Source organism: Rhinolophus sinicus, linkage group LG09 (assembly GCF_036562045.2).
Source record: "Rhinolophus sinicus isolate RSC01 linkage group LG09, ASM3656204v1, whole genome shotgun sequence".
NCBI lineage: Eukaryota > Metazoa > Chordata > Mammalia > Chiroptera > Rhinolophidae > Rhinolophus > Rhinolophus sinicus.
The window spans coordinates 84,444,052-84,467,133 of NC_133758.1; the positions used below are offsets into that span (position 1 = coordinate 84,444,052).

Consider the following 23,082-nt stretch of genomic DNA (forward strand, 5'->3'; position numbering starts at 1 on the left):
ATGTGGTAATTCTTTATAAAATTATCCAAATATGTGTGATATAGTAGGTGAGGTGTGTATATATATATATATTATATTGCATATATATTGTATATAACATATAATTAAGGAAACAAATTATTCATTGGTGCACTAGAACTTAGTCATAGAAACCCCCCCCACACACACACACACACTCAGAACAGCAAGTGCATGTATTATTTTTCCTCCAACACAGTTGTACAATTCTGGTTTATATTCAAGCTTTGAAGTAGTTTTAGTCTGAAGTGGTGAGAATAGTAGCAAATATTAACAATGGCTTCATGGAGGAATTTCTTTTGAGGAAAGGATTTAACAGAATTCGGTATAGCAGTTTCTTTGAAAGAACAGACTTAGAGGAGCTGACTAATGAGGTGAAGAATGTGATGCATTTTAAGGTGGTCGGTTTGTTTGGCCCAATCTCGGTAAAAATGTAAGGACGTTCAGAAATTGCCCCAGGACTCTTGTAAGTATTTAAGTCAGTGCTGCTACGGGCAGACAGGGATGTGGGCATCTCTTTGAAACCTACTTAAGTTTTTCATTATTTTGTAATATTGAGTCATATTTGATATATTTAAACTGAATAAGATGAAGAAATTATTTCACATCAGATTTATTTAGTTAGTTTGTGAACTTTTAGTAACTGAGTTCTATACTCATACATGAAGGTGGTCATCTCAGGAGAGGAAAAATGGAGGGAACCCTTAGAAGTTTAATAAATAAGCTGATGAAATTTAAATATGTTTTCAAGAATCTGGAATGGTACAACTCAGGCAAGGGAGATAATTCATGAAAGAGCCTTGTATTAAAATGTAAGGGTCTTAATTTTTCAGTATGTGGCAATTGGGAATCATTCTCACCCTGATTAGAAGTAACATAGTAATTATTGAGGGTGTACTAGTGTGAGAGTGTAGGTGGCAGTGGAATGTCAGATAAGAAAGAAGCAACAGAGCCCTCAGGAAATATGTATAAGGTGTTGACTGGCAGATTTTGGAAGTGAAAAGAAAGATCCCAGACATATGGGCAGTTGGTTTTCTCTGTACAGTAGCAGTATTTTGAAGGAAGTTTTTAATTATAGAGTTTAAAAATAACATGAAAAAATGAAATAAAATGTTACACTGATCAGAATTGAGAGAGGGATGGAGTTCTTGTAAACGGAACAATTGTATTTCCTTTAAATAGAAAGAGATTGGAAATGAAAAGAGATGATAATCTGTTTGCTCTTATACATAGTATTATTTTAAACCATTTGCAGATGGCAGTCTAATAGTAACTGGGCTAGAATTAAATGGAACTAATTTTTCAGATCCTTTTACAAAGAAATCGGGGGCAAAATTAGTGTTCTGTTTTTACTTGCTCTGGTAAAGAGAGAACTTCAAAGTTCTTATGGCCAGCAACATCCTGTCCTGTTAGGAATTTCTGCCATTTCTGTCCTGTCACGTTGCTCTGAGTTTAAAAGTTTAATTGGCTTTGAGCTTTCTGAAATCATTGTGCAATTGAACGTACTTATTTTTCTTTCTTTAGTTAATGATGTTTCCTAAGTGATTTAATTAAAAGCAGAGTTTTTCTTTTTATAGTTTATCTTTCAGTCTGATTTCCCTTTTCTTGAATATATTGGCTTATACAGTTTTTAGATCAGTAATATAGGTTCTTTTTAAAAATGTGTACATTATTTTGAAGCACAAAGAAATGACTGATACTTAGTAGCAAAATTTTCAAATGAGAATTAAACCACATTCATTTCTGGCAAGGGACAATGTAAAGAGGCATAGTGGTCATTTTATTTACTTTAAACATTTAGTCTTGTTTGTGATTATTTTTACATTTTTAAGTACCTTACATGTTTACACCAGTTTGTGCAGAGATTTAAAGATACTAAGTAGTGGTCTTGTAGAGAAACCCTTTGTAGGTTATTTGAAAGTTTACAAAGTATTCATTGATTAAAAATTTTTTTTTTTTTTTGGCAGCCCGATAGGTTTCCCTGGGGGTCTTAGTTCAAGATGTTTATTAGAATGTTATTGATTAATTTTATGATAGCATAGCTGGTTAAGCTGGCTGAAGTTTTCTGTGCCATTTTTCAGTTGTTCATTTCCAAAAGATCTTAAGTTTTGAATTGTTTTTGAAATGAACTTGATAATGTAGTAATACTTCGGGGGGGAAATGTAGTGTTTTTCTTAAAAAAAACTTTCTGAAATCATTTCAATATTTGTTTTCTTAGAGTCTCGCACCTTGGAGGTGTTAAGTAAATGTTTCTTGAGTAAATTGGATTGTCCTCTTTGTCTCTAACTGGTGTGATGGATGATGACGCATTTCAAGTCTGATTAAGTTTGGGAAAGAAAACCAACATGGAGCACCTTCTCTGTGCCATGAACTTTTACAGGTTCTTTATATGCATACACCTTAGAAAGTCAGACTAAAGGCTAGTCATTCTTATACATAATATCTTCTGATATTGAATCATAATTTAATGTTAGTTTTTTGAGGGTCAATAAATATCTTTTAGTAAGATCTCTGTTGAAGATATAGTTTATTTTGATGTTCATATAGAAACCTAAAGACAAATTTCTCTCTTGAGTCAAAAATATGTTTCTGTTTCTAAATTCTCAGCATATTTCCTGTTATGAAGAATTAATATAGTTTCTCTTATCAAATAGTGTGAGAGTATAGACTCTCTTTAGTATAGATGATAAGCTGCCAGGAAGTTCAGAGCTAAATTTAATGTTCACGTGTTGTAACCATCTTGTTTTGGGTTCTCTATAGAATTAACTGCCTCTTTGTCCTTTTTCTGTTTTCTGATTTCTTAAATTGATCTGTTATTTATATGTTTTTACATTACTCAGTCTTTAGACAGAAAATAGATTATGTAAGTAGTTGCTCAAATTAAGCAATCTTAAAGTATACATATTTTAAATTATACAGCTAAAACATTAAATGTAGAAAAATACAGATAAGCAAAAAAATTGATATTTCTGCATGCAAAGCTAATTCGTTTAATGTATATATAAGCAAATAGCATTTAAAAACAGGATTATGCTGTATACAGTTTTATAACATTTTTCCCATTTGCTATGTTATAAGCAATTTTCCATTTCAATAAATATGCTATCCACATAATTTTTAATGACTTGGCAATATTTCAGTGAGAGATCCCATGGATTAACCAATTTTCCATTCTTAGATATTTATGTTATTTCCAGCTTTTGTCATGAACAAAACTGTAGTAAGTATTCTTAAAGCTAAATCTTTGCACACATTTTTAAACTATCTCTGTAGGATAAATGACAAGAAAATAAAATTGCAAAAGATTTTGCATTTTTAAAGCTTTTGGTTCATTTTTCCAAAATTACCCTCTAGAAATTGTTTCAGTTTACAGTCCTCATCAGCAGTGTCTGCTTTTATCCTTTCCTGTATACGTGCATGCTGATTGTTTTGTATTTATTAGCTTGATTGTCAGATACCAGAAGAGAGCATATCAAAAATAATTTGTTTATCATTCACGCATAATTAGGATGTGAACGAAATTAAACTGGGGCATTTCATTAATTGTTGAGGTTAATTTGGTTGATTTGATTGGATAGGTGAGTGGATGTTTCCTTTCCCACTGGAAGCTACAAATTTGAACATTTGGTCAAAGACAGAAACCTTTTCAGTTTGAGGAATAATATTATTTACTTGAGTGTTTTATCATGTCAGTTTTATAACCTAAGAATGCAGCTGTCAGATTTATTCTTATCACTTATATGTAGCACCCAGCTAAGTTTCTTCTATATGAATTATATATTGATCTCTGAATATATAGGGTAATAGTAAAAGTAAGTTTTGGTAATTTTTAAAATTCTAAAGTTAATGTTCAAAAGATAGGTGAGGAAAGTTTGTCCATCTCTCTTTTTTTTTCCCCCTGCCATTTATTCTCTGGATTGTGAAGAACTGTGAAGGGTCTGAAATTTTATTCTATTTGTAAACTAACAAGCTAGCCTATTTCCATTTTATGTATGCTGGTAAAGACAAACGACTCCATTTTCTTAGCACTGACTTGCTAAGTATCAATCAGTTCTGTTGTCGTCATTACTCAACTTTTGTTAGTCATGTAATCAGATCAGCTCAGCAAGGATAAATAAGGCTTTAAAAAGTTTATAACCTAACTTACTTGGTTATATTAATTATCATGATCAGAGGTAGAATGACATTATGATCAGAGGTAGAATAAGAAAAGTTCAAACAACAAAATGTCAGTGAGATCACAGTTCTTTAGGGAACAACTCTAAGGAAGGCAAAGTGTATCTTCATTGTTAAGAGGAGGCTGCAGCTTTTGAATTGGGTTTTGGATTTCATCAAGCACAATATATATGGCTGGATCCAAGGGTAGAGGAAATCTCATGAAGAGTGGCATGAGAGGAAGACAGCATAGGGCAGGTGAAAGGAACCGTAGGTTGTCCACTGCATTTCAGGATGGTGATCTGGTTGTTTCTAAAGTACCCTGGGACTAATAAGAGCCTGTGGAGTGCATGCTTTGGGCTGTAGTTATTTGGGTAACCAACCTTCCCTCTCTTGGCTGGAACTGGAGGGGTTTTCTAGTCATTTGAAACTGGCTCAGGTGTGGCAAGGCCTCTCCCTTGCCCAAGTCTAAGAACCCTTAAAACTGTCAATGTAATTTAGACTGCTGGGTGACGTGTGTGTGGGGGGAGCATTGGGGATAGATGTTAAAGAACCAACCTATTTTTAGAATGTGGCACACAGCGATCAGCAGAAACAAAATATAATTTACTGGTAGAAAACCATTCTTGAAACTTGCCAATAAACCCTATTCTTGATTTGATAGTGTTTTAGCATTTCAGTACTGCCCCTTTTTTGGTGATAATCTCAGTACAGGGGTTCATAGCATTTTATCACTTGAAACTTTGAAAGATTATATATTTTGATTATGCATGCTTTGCTTATTTTGTAGTATTAAGCTTTCTATTTGATTAAAGCCATTTAACAGCAATTAGAAAAACCTGAGAAATGTACTAAAGGAGACCCCCCCCCCCGTCTATTTCACAATTTAGAGAATGCAAGTTTCTTAGCTCCAAGTTGGCATGATTTATATCAGAATATTGCATATGTCTTCATGTATATATGCATATTTAGTATTAATGATAAAATGCCTGGGAGATGAGAATGACTTTTTTCACCGTGATGTTGTGTTTTTAAATCAACAAATGAATCCAGTTTGGTACAAGGAAAGTTTTGCTACATCATATGCATGTAAGTATATTTATCTGTGGAGACTCATAGTTTTTAAAGCGTCAGAGAGACTCTAGGTTATTTGCTTTATCCCTTGGGGTTTAGATGCATGAAATGATACACTGGAGTTATGACCAAGTAAGTCACAGAGTTGGGCCCCAAACCCAAACATGTGCCATCCAGTCCACTGTACCATGCAGCTCTCTGGTTCCCAATGGTTAGAAGTACGTAAGATTCTCATATTTTGCACAGTTTGGCCCTTACAGAAGTAATCAGAGGTTGGAGAGATCTTGTAATTGGTTGGCCCAACCACTTATGGTCCATAGTTCAGCCTCCTCAGAAATATTTTCAGCTCCCTGTGCCTCTGCTGTTTTGACCTGAAACATCTTTCCAGAAGCCTCACAGGTAAGCAGTAGTCCTCATAGCAGCTTCTGGTGATGTGAGCTCACAGTGCTAACAGCGTTCATGTAAAGATACCGATAACTGTTTGTTGTTTTTTATAATCCATCTATCAGTGTGTGTATGTGGGTGGGTGGAGTGAGGATTCATTTCCTTGTACCAAACTGGAGGGTGGAAGGCAGCCCTGGGAGTTTGGATCTCCGTGAGGATGTCAAAACATCTATTCCCTTTATGTTTGTCAGGATGTGATCAGAGTCCTAAATCAAACTGAAACAAGAACAAAATAATACTTTACAGATATGCCTAAGAATTTTTACTTTGATGTTTTAATATAAAAATCACCTTCCAGCGATTTTTGTAGGTATGTGGTAGTAGAGATTTCTGATGGAACTACAAGGAGATTAATAATAATTAAAAGACGAAATCTAGCAGCACCCTTCTTTTTATATTTACCACTTAACTTTGCACTTAAGCAACTTTCAAAAGATGATTTTGTTTCAAATTTGGAAAGACTGTTTATATTCACTTCTGGATTTATATGGTTTTTTGAAATGGCCTCTAGATGCTTATTAAACTTATGTTTAGAATTAAGGCTGAGATGTTGCTGGTTATAATAAGCTAGTTTCTTCATTTTTATTTTGATCAGGTAGGTTGGTTGAGATGGTTAATAGTAGAAATGGAAGGTGCAAAATATTATTCTTAGCTGATAGTGATGAGATGGGAAATGAGATCTGTGTGTTTTGTGCAAGTGTTCATCAGGCTTTGAGTAAGGATCCTATTTTGATGTCTGAATAGTAAGCGTTGTGGAAATGCTGTGTTGAGTTTTTGTATTAAAATATCCAGATTTGTGAATCTTCTCCAAATCCTGCCCCATGGGATATTTCTTACCTTCTATAATCACCAATTACTAGGGATGTTAAGTTTTCTGTATAGAGGTTATGGATTTAAAAAATATTTTAGATACTTAAAATACTTCTTTTCTGCGTGTTTTTTTGAGCTATTTCTAAAACGCTATATATGTTTTTTTCTCTTTTTCCCCTCATCCCACCACCTTTGCTGAATAAATTGATGCTACTAGCTTTCTGTCAAAGAATGGCAGAGGAAAACGTCTCTAGGACACAGAGAAATAGGTGACAATTAAATTTCTATTCCCCATACATTCTTAACTTTAAAAAATAATTCAAAACATGTTATTTAGTTCTTTGGGATGTCTCACTGTGTGAATACTTTCCGAATTGATTAATTCAAAACTTTTCATTGCTATTATTGATATCTGCTAAGAACATAGAACTGGAATTATAATATGGTGCTGCTCTGCCTTGGTATTTCTGGTCTTATGCTAAGTGAAGCCCATCTTAATTGGGACTGAATTGCAGCGTTACGTTTTTAGTGTTCAGTGAATGGATTAAAGCAATGATGAAGGAAGCAGGGATCTCTAACACTGTTTTGTGAAAGGTGAAACTGAAATCCAGGTGGCTCCTGTCCAAGGGCATGTGACTGCTAAGTTGTGGAACTGAGTGGGACCACGGCTTCCACTTTCTTGTCTGGGACTCTTTCTATTAAGTTTAACCCATGTGAAGAAGAATTGATGTCTGAGTGGAAATTGCATGGACTATTCATTCAGAAACTCAGACCCTTCCTGATCTGCTCTTTATTTTTTTATTACTTATGTAATTGTTTGCTTTTTTTGTTGGTTTCTTTGAATCCCTTTTGTTATAGTTATGATTGACCCATGTCTGTGTAATAATATTCTCTGTTGGAGGCAATTTTTATAAATTAATGAGAGAATATTGTGAATAATTTTAGTAATGTGTTAAAAGCATCAGAAGCATTTGTTGCTATGAGAGTTGACAGCAGGTGGTTGCATGGTCTAGCAGAAAGTGGTCTCTAGAGTTCAGTTTTAAAATGAAATGACTCTTTTAACTTATTGCCAGCATAGTCTTCACGTACAGAGATGAACAAACCTGGGCTTAAATCTGTTAAAAACAATGTATTTTTTCTCTCTCCCACCTTGCCTTATTTCCTTCAACTATTTACTGTATAGATACTTAGTACAATGAATCTCTACATTTGTTTCTATTTTACAATATAAATTTAGGCAAGAATCATCTTGTTATGTGGTGCTCAGTATGTCATAATCTTATGTTTGTACATATGAGCATATTTCAAGATAATGAAATTTGGATTCTTTTGGAAGACTTTTAGGCATGTGCAGTAGTTTAGCTAGATCTGTGAATTATTTAGACTTGAATCAGGTTAGTGAGAAAAAGCTTGCTATACCTTCATTACATAATTTCAACTTTAAAAAAAAAAAATTCACATATACCTTTCTGTGTATATATCTCATCCAAACCCAATATGTTTCAGCAAATCATCTAGAGCTAACATAGTAAAAAACTTTCTTTTTCCTGGAATAAATAAGCAAATATGTAACTAGACAGTGGTTGGGTGGAGAATAGTAGATAGTAGTTATAAGTTTCAATTTTCTGGTTTGTTAAACTGTGACAAGTATAATAAAAATTAATTGGTGGGCTATAATACAATTATTTGTATAGTCACAATTTTGCTTTAGGAAAAAATAAGACTAAGACTAACGTTGCCTTCCTTTTATCTACCAGGAAGACTATTGGGATATAATTAGATTGTATGTATTTGCATAATATAAACATAAGTTTATGCAAAGTTGAGTTTAGCAAAGTTAGACAAATGGACTTGTAGAGAGTACCTTTATTCAGATGACTGATTGCTGAGTTGCAGCCCAGAACTTTTTTGTGATTTTTGCTTTTCTTTGTGCCCTGCTTTTAGCTTTTTCCTCACCACGTGCATCAGTATCGGTTTTATGGCATGTGTGGTGGTATAAGGCATACGTCAGGTATAATAATGTGGTAAAGATAAACCTAGGGAAAAAAAATCAACACTGGTTCATTGCAAAGATAGGAATATAAAAGTAGACATGGAAAGTAAAGATAAAAGTTATCCCAAATTATGGCATAAGTATGCAAAAATATTTTATATTGATCCCTGCAAACCATGTATAAATCGAGATAGCTATTCTAATTCTTCTGTGACTAGGTACCGGCAGCCAATTTGGTATCCTCAGAGAAGTGTCCCTCCTTTCTGCATCCCTTCCATTTCATCCCACATCCCACCTCTTGTAGGTAACTAACTTCAGTGCTTCCTTGTTGATTTTTCCTGTGTTTATTTTTGTGATAAGAAGATACATGCATTAGATTTTTTCTATTATTACATATATATATATATATATATATATATATATATATATATATAATTATTTAAAATTTTCACTTTCATAGATATATGTCCTATGAAAGGGATTTTGTTTTAAGTTTAAAAAATGCGTGAGTCTATTATTATTTTTCACTGTTGCACACTGCTCTTGTGTGTGAGAACGATAGTTTATTTGACCAGTCTCTTGCATTTGGACATTTAGATAGATTCCAATGTTTTGCAATTACACATAATCCTTTAATGAATAACCTTGTGCATATTATTTTCCCATTGTTTGAGATATATCTTAAGGGTAAATTCCTAGAAGTGGGATTACTGGGTCAAAGGGAAAATACTCATGTCATTTTGTTAGACATTGCTACATTCCCCTCCATGTACCATTTTGCATTCCCATCAGCAATATATGAGAGTGCCGATTTTTTTCACAGCCTTCGCAACAGAGTATACATGCTTTCAAAGGTAAGCAAAGCTGGACACACACTAATTAAAGTGGTAAGAACAGATTTTGGTTAGTAATATACTATTGCAGTAGGGAAGAGAATCTAGCAGAACTCAAGTTCTATTTGTACAGAGGTAACTGGACATTTTAAAGGGAGCGTGAGGGAATAGAGAAGGGTGTGAGTGGGGGCTCAGTGGAGTCAGGAAGTGAAAAATTACAAGAAACAAGAAGGGGGTGGTTGGTCCATGTAAAACCCAACTGGATTTGCTAATTGTGGTTTATCAAGTTAGGCTCCCACCCTTCCTTAGAGCCTGGGAGACAGGGTCCTGTCTTTAAGTGTTAGCTGGATCAAACAGTAAATTCTTTTGGCAGCCTTGAATTTTCTCAGGCAAGCAATTTAAAGGGGGCTAGAGTCATTCTAAGGAGGCTGCCTTGAGCTGTTAGAAACTGTATTAGTGTTTTGTTCAAATCTTTATGGGCCAAGGTTGAGGCCTAGTGGAGAAGAGAGCTCAGAGGAGCCTGGCTGGAGTTTGGTCAAGGACAGAATCTTTGTCAGTGGTCAGCTTTACAATTTTCACCAGTTTGTTGGGTGGGTGAGAATTAGTATGTCATTATAGTTTTAATTTACATTTGTCTTACTGCAGTGAAGTTGAGCATGTTTTCCTATGTTTGAGGGCTATTTTTGTATCTCTATTTGTGATGTGTGTTTCTGCCTTCTTCTCATTTTTCTGTATGATTTTTGGTCTTCCCCCCCCCTCAAACTTTTAAGGGTTCTTTATAAATATGGAATATTAGCTCTTTATTGTGATATGTTATGAATATCTTTTCGAGTTTGTCTTTTGACTTTGCTTATGGTATTTTTTCACCATGCAAGTTCTATTTTTATTTTTATATAGTAAACTTTATTAAATTTTACATTTATTACCTCTGAATTTTGAATCATAATTCAAAAGACTTTCCCTCTACCAAAGTGAGAGAAGAATTAACCTGTGTTTTCTTTTAGGGCTAGTATAGTTTTAGGTTTTTACATTTAGATCCCTTATTCATTTGGAGTTCATTCTTGGGTATGGTGTGAGGAATGAGTCTCATTTTGTTTTTGTCTGACTGACTAGTCCCAACACAATTTATGAAAAAGACTATCTTCACCTAAGCGATGTGAGGTGCTATCTTTATTATATATTAGATTTTTATATGAGGCTGGATCTATTTCTGTACTCTTTTGTATTGGTATTTCAGTAATTCATAAATTAAGTTAGGCAGAACTGACATCTTGATGATTTTGAGACATTGCAACTAAGAATAAGGGATATCTTTCCATTTTTCATGTCTACTTCATGTCTTTCAGTTTTCTTGATAAACTTTTGAATCATTTCTTGTTAAGTTTATTCCCCCCAAAATTATATTTCTTGTTATTATAAATGGAGAATTCTCATTCAGTATGTCTTCTAAATGGTTATTATTTGCGTATATGAATACTGTTGTTTTTTGTTCATTAGCTTTATAACCTGCTACCTTGCAGAATTATTTTGTTGTTCGAGTTAGTTAGCTTTACCACTGATTCTCCAGGAATTTCCAGGTGTATTACTGTTATGTCATTTGTAGATAAACAGTTGTATTTCTTCTTTTCCTGTTCTTTTGCTTCTCATGGGCTTCCTTAGTCTAGCCTCATTAGCTAGTAAATAGTAGTGCAGACAGTGGGCCTCCTTGTCTTCTTCCTGACACAGTGGCTGTGCCTTCGAGTTTCCTCATTTAAGGACATAGCCATCCATTTTTTATTTTCTCATGAGTTGTTATTAGGAATGACTGTTGACTATTTCAGAGGTTTTCTTTAGCATCTATTGGGATAATCATCTGGTTTTTCTCCTTAGACCTATTAATATGGCAGATTATATTAATAGATTTTTATAAGGCTGAACTATGCCACCATTCTTGGCATAAACCCCACTTGGACAACCTGACTCCAGAGCTTAACAACTCCATTATTTTACTACTTCCTCCTGAGTTTCCGAGATTTGGAATGCTTACACAAAAGTGTGCTGAGTATACAAATTAGTATTTTTATTAATTGCTAGATGAATGTATTAGTAAATGAGTTTAGAAGAAGGAGAGGCCATTATGGAGATAAAAAGCTTTTTGAAAGGGAGAGGATCCCTAGCAGCTGTGGTATCCTGCGCAGCCATCACACTGTGCGTATATGGCTTTATACCTTGTTTCTCCTCCTAGCTATTTACCTCGGAGCGCATACACCAACCAGAGTCTGCAGCTTTTGGTGTTTGTTAGCATGCTCAGTTGTGGTGAATTGATTACAAAGTGCAGAAATGCTAGGAAATCCTCAAATGATGGAGCAAAGGCTGCATTATAACACATTGGAAACCTGCAAAATAGAATGGAGACATCACTACCTGCAAGAAAAAAAGGCAGAATGACAAATGATAGTTTTTACAAAGAATACAGTGGGGGAGGCAAAATCCATGCATTTCCATTAGGGAGAAAATTAGGGACCACATATTGTTTCATAGGCATGTTATATAAAAAATTATTTTAAAATGTTATTGTCAGATATGAAATAACTGTATCCATGTTATTTAAAGGATTTAAAGATTATCAAAGGTGTTTACTTAATTTATACAAATGACATAACTGAATTGTAAATCTGGCCTCTTTTTCATAAGTTGTGACTCAGGTCCACGGATGAATACACAGCTGTGCGTGCATGCTAAGAAGCGTGTCTCTGAAAAAATGCATTTGGGGAAGTCCACACTGTTGTTTATGGGAACACTTGCCAATTCAATAATTATTTGTAGACTTTTTGATTCTCTGACTATAATTTGATAATTAGTATATGGACTGATATCCCTGATGACTACTAAAAGCCATGTTGAAATGAGAATTACTTGAACAAAATTTTCTTGCCATTGAATTTTCTCTTTAGACATGTCAGAAGAAGAAATTTTCTTAATTATCTCTAATTTTTGAATGAATTTGATTAATAACATACCGTTTTATTTTTATTAACTTTACGTGTTAAAGTAAATGTAATATTTGAAAGTTGGCTCTTGTCATTTTCTTCAGCACGTTACACCAGACAGCTATATTCCATGCCTTGCTGACCTGTGCAAAGCATTGTGGGAGGTTATGCTCAGCTATTACAGGACTATGGAATGGCATGAAAAGCATGACAATGAGGATACTACCTCTGCTTCTGGTAGGAAATTACTTTGAAATCTTTTTTTAATTTAATAATAAATATGCTATATTTTTGGAGTAAGGAGAGAAAAAGGACTAGCCATTCTTATAGAATTTCAGGGACTATAGTGACCATAGTAGGTTAAATGTTCAAAGAAAGTGATTCATCTCCTATAAAAGCTTCATTACTTTTGGGGATTAGCTGGGTCAAAGGAGTTCTGAAGTGGCAGATATTACCAGTTTCCAGGAATATGTGCTGATAGCTTTCAGACTGGCTTATTAAGAAAGGACTTTTTAAAAAATATGTATTAATAGTTGTAAACTAGGTAAGACAATGGTCTGTCCAGATTTTCTGTAAAATTAATGCTGAATATTCAACATTAAACCTATTTTGCTAAGTTTCAAGTTATACTAATGAAGCTAGATTCTAAGAATTAATAATTATGTTGATACTTTTCTTTCTGAAAATTTAGCAGGACTTAAAATTTCATAAAAAGTGATATTTTAAAATATTTGTCTTTGAATGGAAAATGCAACTCTTATAGTCAGCTAAATAAAGAACAAATCTTTGAGAAATTGTATTTATGAAGCATTATATTTAAATTATCTCATTTGCATAATTATGTATCATAAATGATTATCCTTGAACAATAACTAAGATTAAGTATTCAAAATACCTTAAAAAGTAATAAATGATTTTATGAGCATTTTGTTTAATATGGGCAAAATAAACTACACTGTACACTTTTTTTGTACTACATAAAATTTGATGTAATTAGTTAATCAAGTTTATTTTAGTATCTTCTAATTTCTGAGCTTCCTGATTTCTGTGGTTGGTTGGAGGAACACTGAAATCTTACCGTTTGTTTAAACATACAATTTTGGTAATATAGAAGACATAAGTGTAATATTTGTCTTGACTCATAAGAAGCTCCTAAATATAGATAGCAAAAAAGAAGAGAGGAAAATTCTGTGGAAGCATTTTCATCCTTTTAGAAATATTGTTGGGAGAGGGGAATATATAACTGAAAGGATCTCTCAAGTTCCTCTGCTGTAGCTCTGTAGTTATGACTACTGGTATCCTAACACTTTACCATTCTCAAGTCAAACTCTAAAGCTGTAGTTGAGGTGCACCCTGAGTTTCTGGGGCCCTACGAGCCAGACCATACACATAAGGCTGAAGCTATAGGAGTGGTCATACATATGTTACGCATGCCTCTGGGACCTGGCCTATGCCAGGGCTTTGGATGGCTCCCAGTGGACACCCTGCTAACCTAACTGTGGACGCACTGTTCCACAGTTTATCAGCAGAAAGCCATACTCCTGTTAATATAAATGTATATGTATCTTTTCAGTTACTTTTAGAGGGATATTTGTTTTGAGGCAGGTCATTGATTTGACCTGTTGAACTGGACATTGTTGATTGTCTGGACTATCTGTCTTAACAAATGGATTTAATCCTAATACCTATTTTTTGACATTGTTTTGGCTGTATAAATATTGAATGTATTTTCTATATTTTACATAGGCTTACTATACGTGAGAGTCCAAGTGAATTTTTTAGAAAAACAAAAATGTTGCGAAGCAAATCTAAAAACATATACCATCTTTTATTTTCAGAAGGGAGTAATATGATGGGTACTGAAGAAACTGATTTTGATCGTGGCTACATAAAAAAGAAATTAGAACATGGACTTACACGAATATGGCAGGTTTGGTTTTTTTTTTTAATTATTTTTTTACAAAAGCAATAGAAACTTTCTACGTTGTTTTAGAAATTCTGTGTTTAAAATTTCTGTATTTATTTGTATTTCTTGCATATTTAATCATCTTAATTTTTCTTTGGAATAAATCTATTATTTTAATTTCTATAATTTAGTTGACAATTATAGTTGATTATAAATGGCAGTAGAAAAGTCTTTTATTTTGAAAATCTCCATTGAAGATACTTATATTTTCCTTGATTATAGTTTTTAGTGTCCTACCAAGTTTATGCTTTCATTAAGAAATTGCTTTTTGATCAAGATATTCTATCTTTATTTTATTTCTATTTTCTTTTCTTTCTATTAATTTTTAAAGTAAATTAAAGGGATAACTAAATAGTTGATGTACTTGGGTTGGAATCTAATATAGAATGAAGAATTTTTTCTAAGTCAATGATTTTTGTGCCTTGAGGGAATCTTTCACATTTATTGGCTGAATGTTTCTTCTTAAGGTTTTAGTTTGCAGTTTAGTAGCTCAATTGTCATTATTAGATATTAAATTTGTTAACTTGTTAAAACTTGTTACTTCCTAGATAAAAGTGTAATTTCTTTGAAGATAACTGTTTTTTTCCTTGGACTTCTTTGAAACTTAGACCCTTTGACCATGTTATGATCTTTTAAAATGTATTTTTGATTTTTCTAATGAGGCCGATTTTTAGTTTGACCATCTTTTATAGGGTTTCTTTTGAAAAAATTGCTTAGGGAGATATATACTGAAACAAATTTTCTTAAGAATCACATAGCAGTTTTAATTTAGTGCTTGTCTAACTTTTGATAACTTTGTGTTGGATATGTTATTTGAATTTTTACTTTAATATTTAAAATATATTCATGTGATGGTTATAAGAGCTTTGACTGCTATATTTTCTGATATGCCCATATTAAAGTAATTTTTAATTTACAATTAATTGTGAATTTGGTCTGACTTTTTCCGATTGTTATATATAATGGGAAGGGAAATCTCATACTCACTGAATATATATCCAGGGTCAGATATGAGTTGTTTTTGAATTAGTCTCCTAATAGACTCTTATTGTACTTAGTTGAAATTGTAGAATCCATAGATTTTTCTGATAATTCAGTGTACCTTGAAATATTGACTTGGCATTTTATATAGATATTTTCCATTTAGTCTGGCAACCTGATGTCATTCCTGATATAGAAAACTCTATTAAATACACAACTGGAAAAGCTATTCTCGTTTAAGCATTTGGCCAATTTAACAGACATCATCATTCTTTTGAGTTTAGATTATTATGTTGTAGGTTTTAAATTTTAGAATATTTTCATCTCCACCACTCCTAAGACCCTTCTTCACCCCCAGCCCCAGTTCTCAAGCAGCTATAGACGAGGACTTTGCATATTTTAGGAACTCATTGAATGTTTGTTAAATTGAAATTACAAGGTAATGGAAAAAAGCAAAAGCTCTGAAAAACAAATTTTTTGCTAACACAGCAGGCAAAACCTGACCTAAATTGAATTCGTTTGGCAGCAGAACCTGACCAGTATTAGGCTTTTTATAGTATTTATTTATATCATTAGAGTGAATATTCATATGTTGCAAGAATATTAATGTGTTTTATCTTGGGATACTGCCCCAGGCTTCACTGGGGGTGTTATATAATTTATGCTATATGTACCATAATCCATTTCTAACATCTGAAATCTCAAATTGCAAAGCATAAGCGAGCATGGGACAATTTGGAGACATTTATCTTAAATGTATTAGTTATAGAAAATGATAAATGATTATCAAAAAACATAAGATATTTAAACTTTCTGATGTAAAACTAAAGTCAAAGTCATAATCATCGTGGTTTTTGATATGAAAAGTTTTTAGAATGTTATGGCAAATTTCCCATGCATTTGGACTCAACCAGAATCGTGTAAGAAAGATTATCTTCTAAGAAAAATGGCTGTATCAGTCCTACTGTGTGGAGCAGACACTGTTTGTGGATTTGAGAACATGGTAGTGAACCCATCGTCCTTGACCTCATGGAGCTTACACCTCTACAACATATGAAAGTTTTAGTCTTCCAAGATTTTCTTTTTCATCTTTAAATATTTGATATGTGAGAAATGACATTTAAAAGTACTTGTTAATTTCTTTTTATTTTAGAGAATTAGAGTTGTAGTATTTCTACTTATTGTGAATTTGAGATTTTCTTTTCATCCTAGTATCCCACCCACTTTGAAAATTCTTCTTTGGGAAGATAGAGGAACCTAGGTTGTCACTTTGCCCAAATCTCAACTGGTGCTTCCACTCAGCGCCTTACAATTCTCATGGAGAAGAATGACCGTTCCACAGCCTCCCGGAAGCTTCCATGCCTTCCAGCCAGCCTCAGTTCTCAATGGCCTGAGGGAAAAAAATGGGTTTGCAGTAATTTCTCTAGCAGATAAGAACCCTTTGGAATCTGCTGAGAGTCAACTGTGGCCACCTCATTCTTTTTCAGTGAATATGTTCCTTTGTTAGGCCACCTGGGCAAGCCATCCATGTCCTCAGTTGACATGGATGAAGTCAAGAAGTGACTTAAGAACAGTCAGACCAGCCATTAAAGCAAGTCTTACGCTGCTTTGAAGTCAGGGAGGAACATGGCCCAAAGCTGAAACAAAAGGTCCCAGTGCATGTGCTTGTGCGGCCAGTCACAGGATCCAGAAAAGGATGCGAAAGCCTCACTGATTTTATTTCCAATGATTTTTAAACCTTTTGAGTTCAGTACATTCTTATCAAGCATTTCTTTTTCTAATACTTAATATTTAAACCAGTAAATCCTTAAAAGGAAATTTAATCAAGGTATTTTGGATTGATAGCAAAGAAAGAGAGCATCAGAAAATTGGTTTGTCAGAAATAGCTGACATCCAAGAAAGCTTTTTAAGCAACTTTTTTTCTTTTTCTTTCTTCCTTTCTTCCTCCTCCTCCTCCTCCTCCTCCTCCTCCTCCTCCTCCTCCTCTTCTCTTCCTCTTCCTCCTTCTTCTTCTTCTAAACATATAGGAAGCTGTTTTGCTAGATCTTTAAAGTCAAATCTCCTCAAATTGTACTTTTAGTTTGGAAATCCAAAGTTTTGGTTTGATGTGGATTTCATTCCTCCATAGCTCACCACCTCGTTTGAAAGAACATAGAATGACACCTGATTGAGAATCTCCAATTTGGCAAACTGCTGCCTCCCCACTTTTTAATTAGTTATTTTTCTATAAGTACAAATACTCTGTTAGCCCACCATGGAACACAGAATGAGGATTTTCCCAGAACAGGCAAATTGAAAACTTCCAAAATTTGACTCAATAGAATGCTAGGTTTTTAAGTCTCCATGTTGTACTAAGAGAAAAAAAATTCCTTAGTGCTTTAAAAGTGAATACTTAGCACTGGCCCACTGGGTAGTTGGCATTCATCTGTAAGGATGGCATGTAGATTGGACATTCTGAAAACTAATAAACAGTTGTTTTCAATAAATAAATAAATAAATAAATAAACATTCTTTGGGCATTTGAGAACTAACCCTGTATTTCTTCTTTTTGTGTGAAATTAGGTTTTATATGTATATTAAAGAAAGCTTATTAATTGTATTATTCTAATCTATATCCTTATTTGTGTTTTGTTTTCTTGGTCTGTACAATTCTGAGGGAGGAGGTTTAATCTTCCAGAATGATTGTAGTTTGTCATGTTTTTCTTTTATTTCTAATAGCTTTTGCTTTTTTATACTTGGATGCTATGTTGATTGATGCTGCAATGCTAATAACCACTTTACTTATCTTCTTTGTACATAATTCCCTTCATTAATTAAAAAAACAAGCAACTCTTTTTCCTGAGGCATTTTTGCCATGAATTCTAATTGATTTTATTATTACCATTGCTGTGTTAATTTTGTTCAGATTTTCTGGTAAATCTTTGACCATCCCTTTATTTTAAATGTTTTTGGATTAGGTTGTAGTTGTGTCTCCTGTACATGTAAACATTTTTTTTTTTCAAGAGAGACTTTATCTTTTGTTTGAACCTGTTTATATTTTTATTAGTGTTTTAATTCATATTTCTAATTGTAAGAGAAATTAAACATTTAGAAGTCTTAATTATTGATTTGTGAATTATTTGCTTATGTGTTTTGCTTATAGGTTCTAAATAATTTATATGATGATAATTCTTTGTATATCATTTGTCTATTTTCACTTATACTTTCAATATGCAGATGGTTAATATTACGAGGTCAAACTATTGACCCTTGTTCTTTGTGACTTATGTTACATTTATTCTTAAAATGTTCTTTTCTATGTAAAACTCAGGTGGATATAGTAATTATAAATATATTTATCTAAACTTTGTATTAATTGCTATATCTCTAATACTTAGAGTATTGCCTAGAAAACTTAATAGCTACTCAGGTAGTATTTTTCTTTTTGTAATTAATTTTTAATTTTTTGAAAACATATAAAAACATATTTATTTAATCTATTTTATATTCCTTTTAACATATGATATAAAGAGACGACACCCCCTCACCCCACCAAAATCTAGTCAGTTTTTCCTTCACTACTTTTGGATAATCTTTTTCTTCCTTCTTTATGTGTGACGCCTCTCTGTAGCAAGGTGCAATGAAAAGAGAAGACTTTCAAGACAGACCTGGATTCAAGTGTTAGCTTTGGCATTCATTTAAATTTCTCTTCCCTTAGCGGAATTAATATATGCTTGCTCCACAGGGCCGTGGTAGGATTAACGATTATATGTAAAGTCCTTATCCAAATGCTTGAAACAAAGTTAACAATGAGAAAACTGGTTTTTACTGCTGTTTATTAAGCTCTAGTATGTATACATTAGTGCTATTTCTGAGTTATTTGTCCTGTTACATTGATTTCTCTGTAGATTGCTAGCATTCTTTTTTATTATTAGTTTTTAATATATTTAATACAGGATTGTACAAGTCCTCCAATATTACACTTTTACTCCATCTTTTCAAGCTTTATTTTTTAAAAAGCAGTTACTGCCAGTTTATTATTTCTGGTGAATTTTGGAATAGTTATTTGGAAGAAAAGTTTTGTTGTGAATTTGGTTAGAATTTCATAGAACCTCTACATTAATTTGGAAAAATTGACATCTTTACACTATTTAGTCACCATTCTGTTCCTTGATTCTCAATTTATTGAAATTTCTCTTGTATCCCATTAGAGTTGTTAGTTTTTTTATAGGTCTGATATTCCTTATTAAAGTTATGTCTAAGTATAATGTATTTTAAATGGAATCTCTCCATTTTAAAGTGCTAAGAAGTTACACATGAAAACTGTCAATTTTTCTACATTATGTTGTATATAATTACATAGTTACCTTGTTAAATCTGATTCTTTTTGAATTGATTATTGGGGGAGTTTCTAGTCTACGAAGCCATGCATAAATAACGATGATTTTTATCTTCATATCCCGCATGAGGATATAATTCTTATCTCGCACATGTGGTGTCTGTGTTAACAGTGATGATCATGACCATTACTATATTATGTCTGATTCATGGATTTGTCTCTGTGATGTTGGCTATCGGCCTAAGTAGATATTCTTTACCAAGTTAAGAATGTATTCTTGTCTCATTTTAATGTGTAACTTATAGAATAAATGTTTCTAAGAACTTCTTTTCTAAATTTTGAGTTTACTTGAAATTTTTTTGTTTTACAGGATGTTCAACTAAAAGTAAAAACCTACTTGCTTGGAACTGATTTGTCGATATTCAAATATGATGACTTCATCTTCGTTTTGGATATAATCAGCAGGTAGTGTTTGAGATCTTGTCTTATTCTTTAATTTGATTCATTCAACCATGATGGTCAAAGAAATCATGACTCGGTGAGTTATCGCATACGACTTTTTCATGGAAATGAAGATAATTGAAAATTCATAATTTAATTTCTGCTGGGTTTGTGTTTAAATATTTCTGCCCTTTGGATGTTTATAAACCATAATGGATTTGTGATCTTTAGAATTTCTTCAAACATCCAAGCTTTATGATCTGTTACCTTTGAAAAAGATGATCTGGACTTCTTTTTGCTATAATAAGAATGTTGCTGAAATTTATATAAATCTTTTTATCCAAAAAGGTTGATGCAAGTTGGAGAAGAATTTTGTGGTAGCAAGTCTGAAGTTTTGCAAGAGTCTATTAGAAAACAAAGTGTCAATTATTTTAAGAACTACCATAGGTAAGAACGCCAATAAAATAGGAACAGACTTATTTAGGTGCTGAGAATACTTTTGTCTAATGCTTTAGCCCTAATTGCTTTAAAACAATTACTTTTGAATTTGAAAGAATATGTTCTTTATACCTCTTTTTAGTATGGTTAAGGATTTTCCAATAAAAATCTTATAAAATATTCTCATTACTTATTCATTGTCAATTTTAATATTTTCTTTGTCTTGAGTGTCTCAAAATATCGAACTAAATATTGAACTGATTTCTATACAGATAAAAAAATGATTGTTACATCAGGGTTCACTAAAAGGAATTGGCCACTATTGTATGCCTGCATGTATCGGTGTGAGCTAGTGAGGAAGTTAAATCAGTAGAGGCATCACTCAGTGAGGGGGTGCGGAAGGCTTCTAGAGAAGAGGGCATGATATTCAGAATCTTGCTACAAAGCCAAGATTAGGTACTGCATTGCTTTGCAAAACAATTACTACTAACTTTAAAAGGGTTTGTGGAGTAGAGGAAGGTGGGAAATTAATGTTCATATAGCAATGTGATTGTATGCTTAAAGCAGCATTAAATTGAGAGAGCTAACATTTACTAGACCTTTCTTGATAGATGCTGGACGCTGTGCTGTATCCCTTACATACATTTTATCATTTGAATTGAGTTCTATCTTAATGCTTTACTTTTTCTTTTTTAATTAAAGTTTATTGAGGTTACAATTGTTAGTAAAGTTAATAATAGATTTCAGGTGTACAATTCTGTATTACATCATCTATAAATCACGTTGTGTGTTCACCACCCAGAGTCAATTCTCTTTCCATCACCATATATTTGATCCCCTTTACCCTCATCTACCAACCCCTCCCCCCTTACCCGCTGGTAACCACTAAACTATTGTCTGTGTCTATGAGTTTTTGTTTCTTCATTTGTTTGTCGTGTTCTTTTGTTGTTTTCAGTTTTATATACCACATGTCAGTGAAATCATATGGTTCTTGACTTTTTCTGTGTGACTTATTTCGCGTAGCATAATAATCTCAAGATCCATCCATGTTGTCGCAAATGGCACTATTTCATCTTTTCTTATGGAAGAAAATAGTATTCCATTGTATATATATACTACATCTTCTTTATCCAATCATCTATCAAAGGACACTTGGGTTATTTCCATGTCTTGGCCACCATAAATAAAGCTTCAGTGAACATTGGAGCACATATATGGAAAGAGGCTTTTTAATCACATGGAAAAGAATAAGGAACTATTATGGATCCAGAAACCTCACTTACTGTGTTAGAAGGAAGGCATGCCAGATGCCCATTTCCCAAAGATGGCTTTATATCCAGCAGGAAAACTGGGAGACCTTTTGGTGTTCCAGATATGCGTAATGCAAAAACTGACTTATTTAATGCTCTCCATTCTGTATTCTACTGTCATCTGTGGCAACCAGGCATGGGCATTTCTAGACTCTAACCATGATGGAGATTCCTCACAAAATTTCTCCGTGATGAAATTAGAGAATATGGAAATGAATTACTAAATGTTCCCCAAACTCAACATTTTAATGAACTTCTCCTGGAAACATTTGTGAAACTTGTTTCCCAGTGGAGAGGCTGTACTGTATTGTTAGAAGAGCTGGCCTGGGAGATTGTAGACTTGGATTCTTATCCCACTTTTGCTGCTTGCCAGCTCTCTGACATTGGACAAATCATTTGACCCGTCTGGGCTATGGTTCCATCAACTGTAAAATGCTGTGGCTGGACTAAAAGGTCTCTGTAAGTGTTGCCTTTAGATTTTTGCCCTGTTTTCTTGCTGCACTTGTGAAAAATTGAATAGGTTAAACATCAAGATTTAATATTTTTTTAAGTACTCTTTTTTCCCCAATGTTTCCCCAACCATCAGCGTGTTTTGAAGTACACCTGTTTCTTTATAAAGCAAGATAAGTTTGAGTTTAGAAATGATGACAGTGTGCATATATTAAATCGATGAAAGTGATTACATTAGCTAGTGATGAATCTACATCTCCGAAATTCCAATTTAATATTCCCGTCATCAAATCATACATAAATACTGAAAAACAGTATGAAATGTGGTGAAATATAGATCAGGTGCTTTAATTTTGTTAATAAAAGTATTTAAACATGTTTATACTTTGTTTCATGATCCTCCACTGCCAAATAGAGGTCTTGAGAATGAAGAAATTCTTGAACCCAGTTATTCTGACTTGGAATCTGTGTAGGGTATTGATTTGAAGATGTAGGCATAATAAAAAGGTGAAAATAGAAGCATTTTACTCTTTGGTGGAACATCTATTTATAAAGTGTAGTCATGTTGCTTGTGGTAGTTGTATTAAAGATTGCATGCCGTTATCTTTTTCCAGGGCAAAATTGTATGCACATGAGAGGGAGTACAGTCTCCATAATCTGAATTCTTACCTTTCAAAAATATAAATTGTATTTCCCCAAATTCCTTTATGTTTAAGTTCTAAGTTTGTGTATACCCAAAGCTATCATTCTGCCAGATGTTACAGAATTCTCCAAAACACAAATAATCTAAAGAGTAATGACATAGAACTTGTGTAGCAATGTATAATCGCCAAAAAATTCTATTTAACAAGTGCATTTTATTTTGGAATTACTTTGATAATC

At 33.2% G+C, this 23,082-nt stretch overlaps 1 protein-coding gene across 1 annotated transcript in view; it reads left to right on the top strand.

Annotated features, from left to right (window-relative positions):
- Positions 1 to 23,082, top strand: part of VPS50 (VPS50 subunit of EARP/GARPII complex) — a 115,671-nt gene that overhangs the window by 46,003 nt on the left and 46,586 nt on the right. Inside the window, exons 13-16 of the mRNA XM_019729711.2 lie at positions 12,401 to 12,533; positions 14,135 to 14,226; positions 19,932 to 20,026; positions 20,351 to 20,449. Coding sequence (XP_019585270.2) covers positions 12,401 to 12,533; positions 14,135 to 14,226; positions 19,932 to 20,026; positions 20,351 to 20,449 — 419 coding nt within the window. The remainder of the gene's footprint in view (positions 1 to 12,400; positions 12,534 to 14,134; positions 14,227 to 19,931; positions 20,027 to 20,350; positions 20,450 to 23,082) is intronic.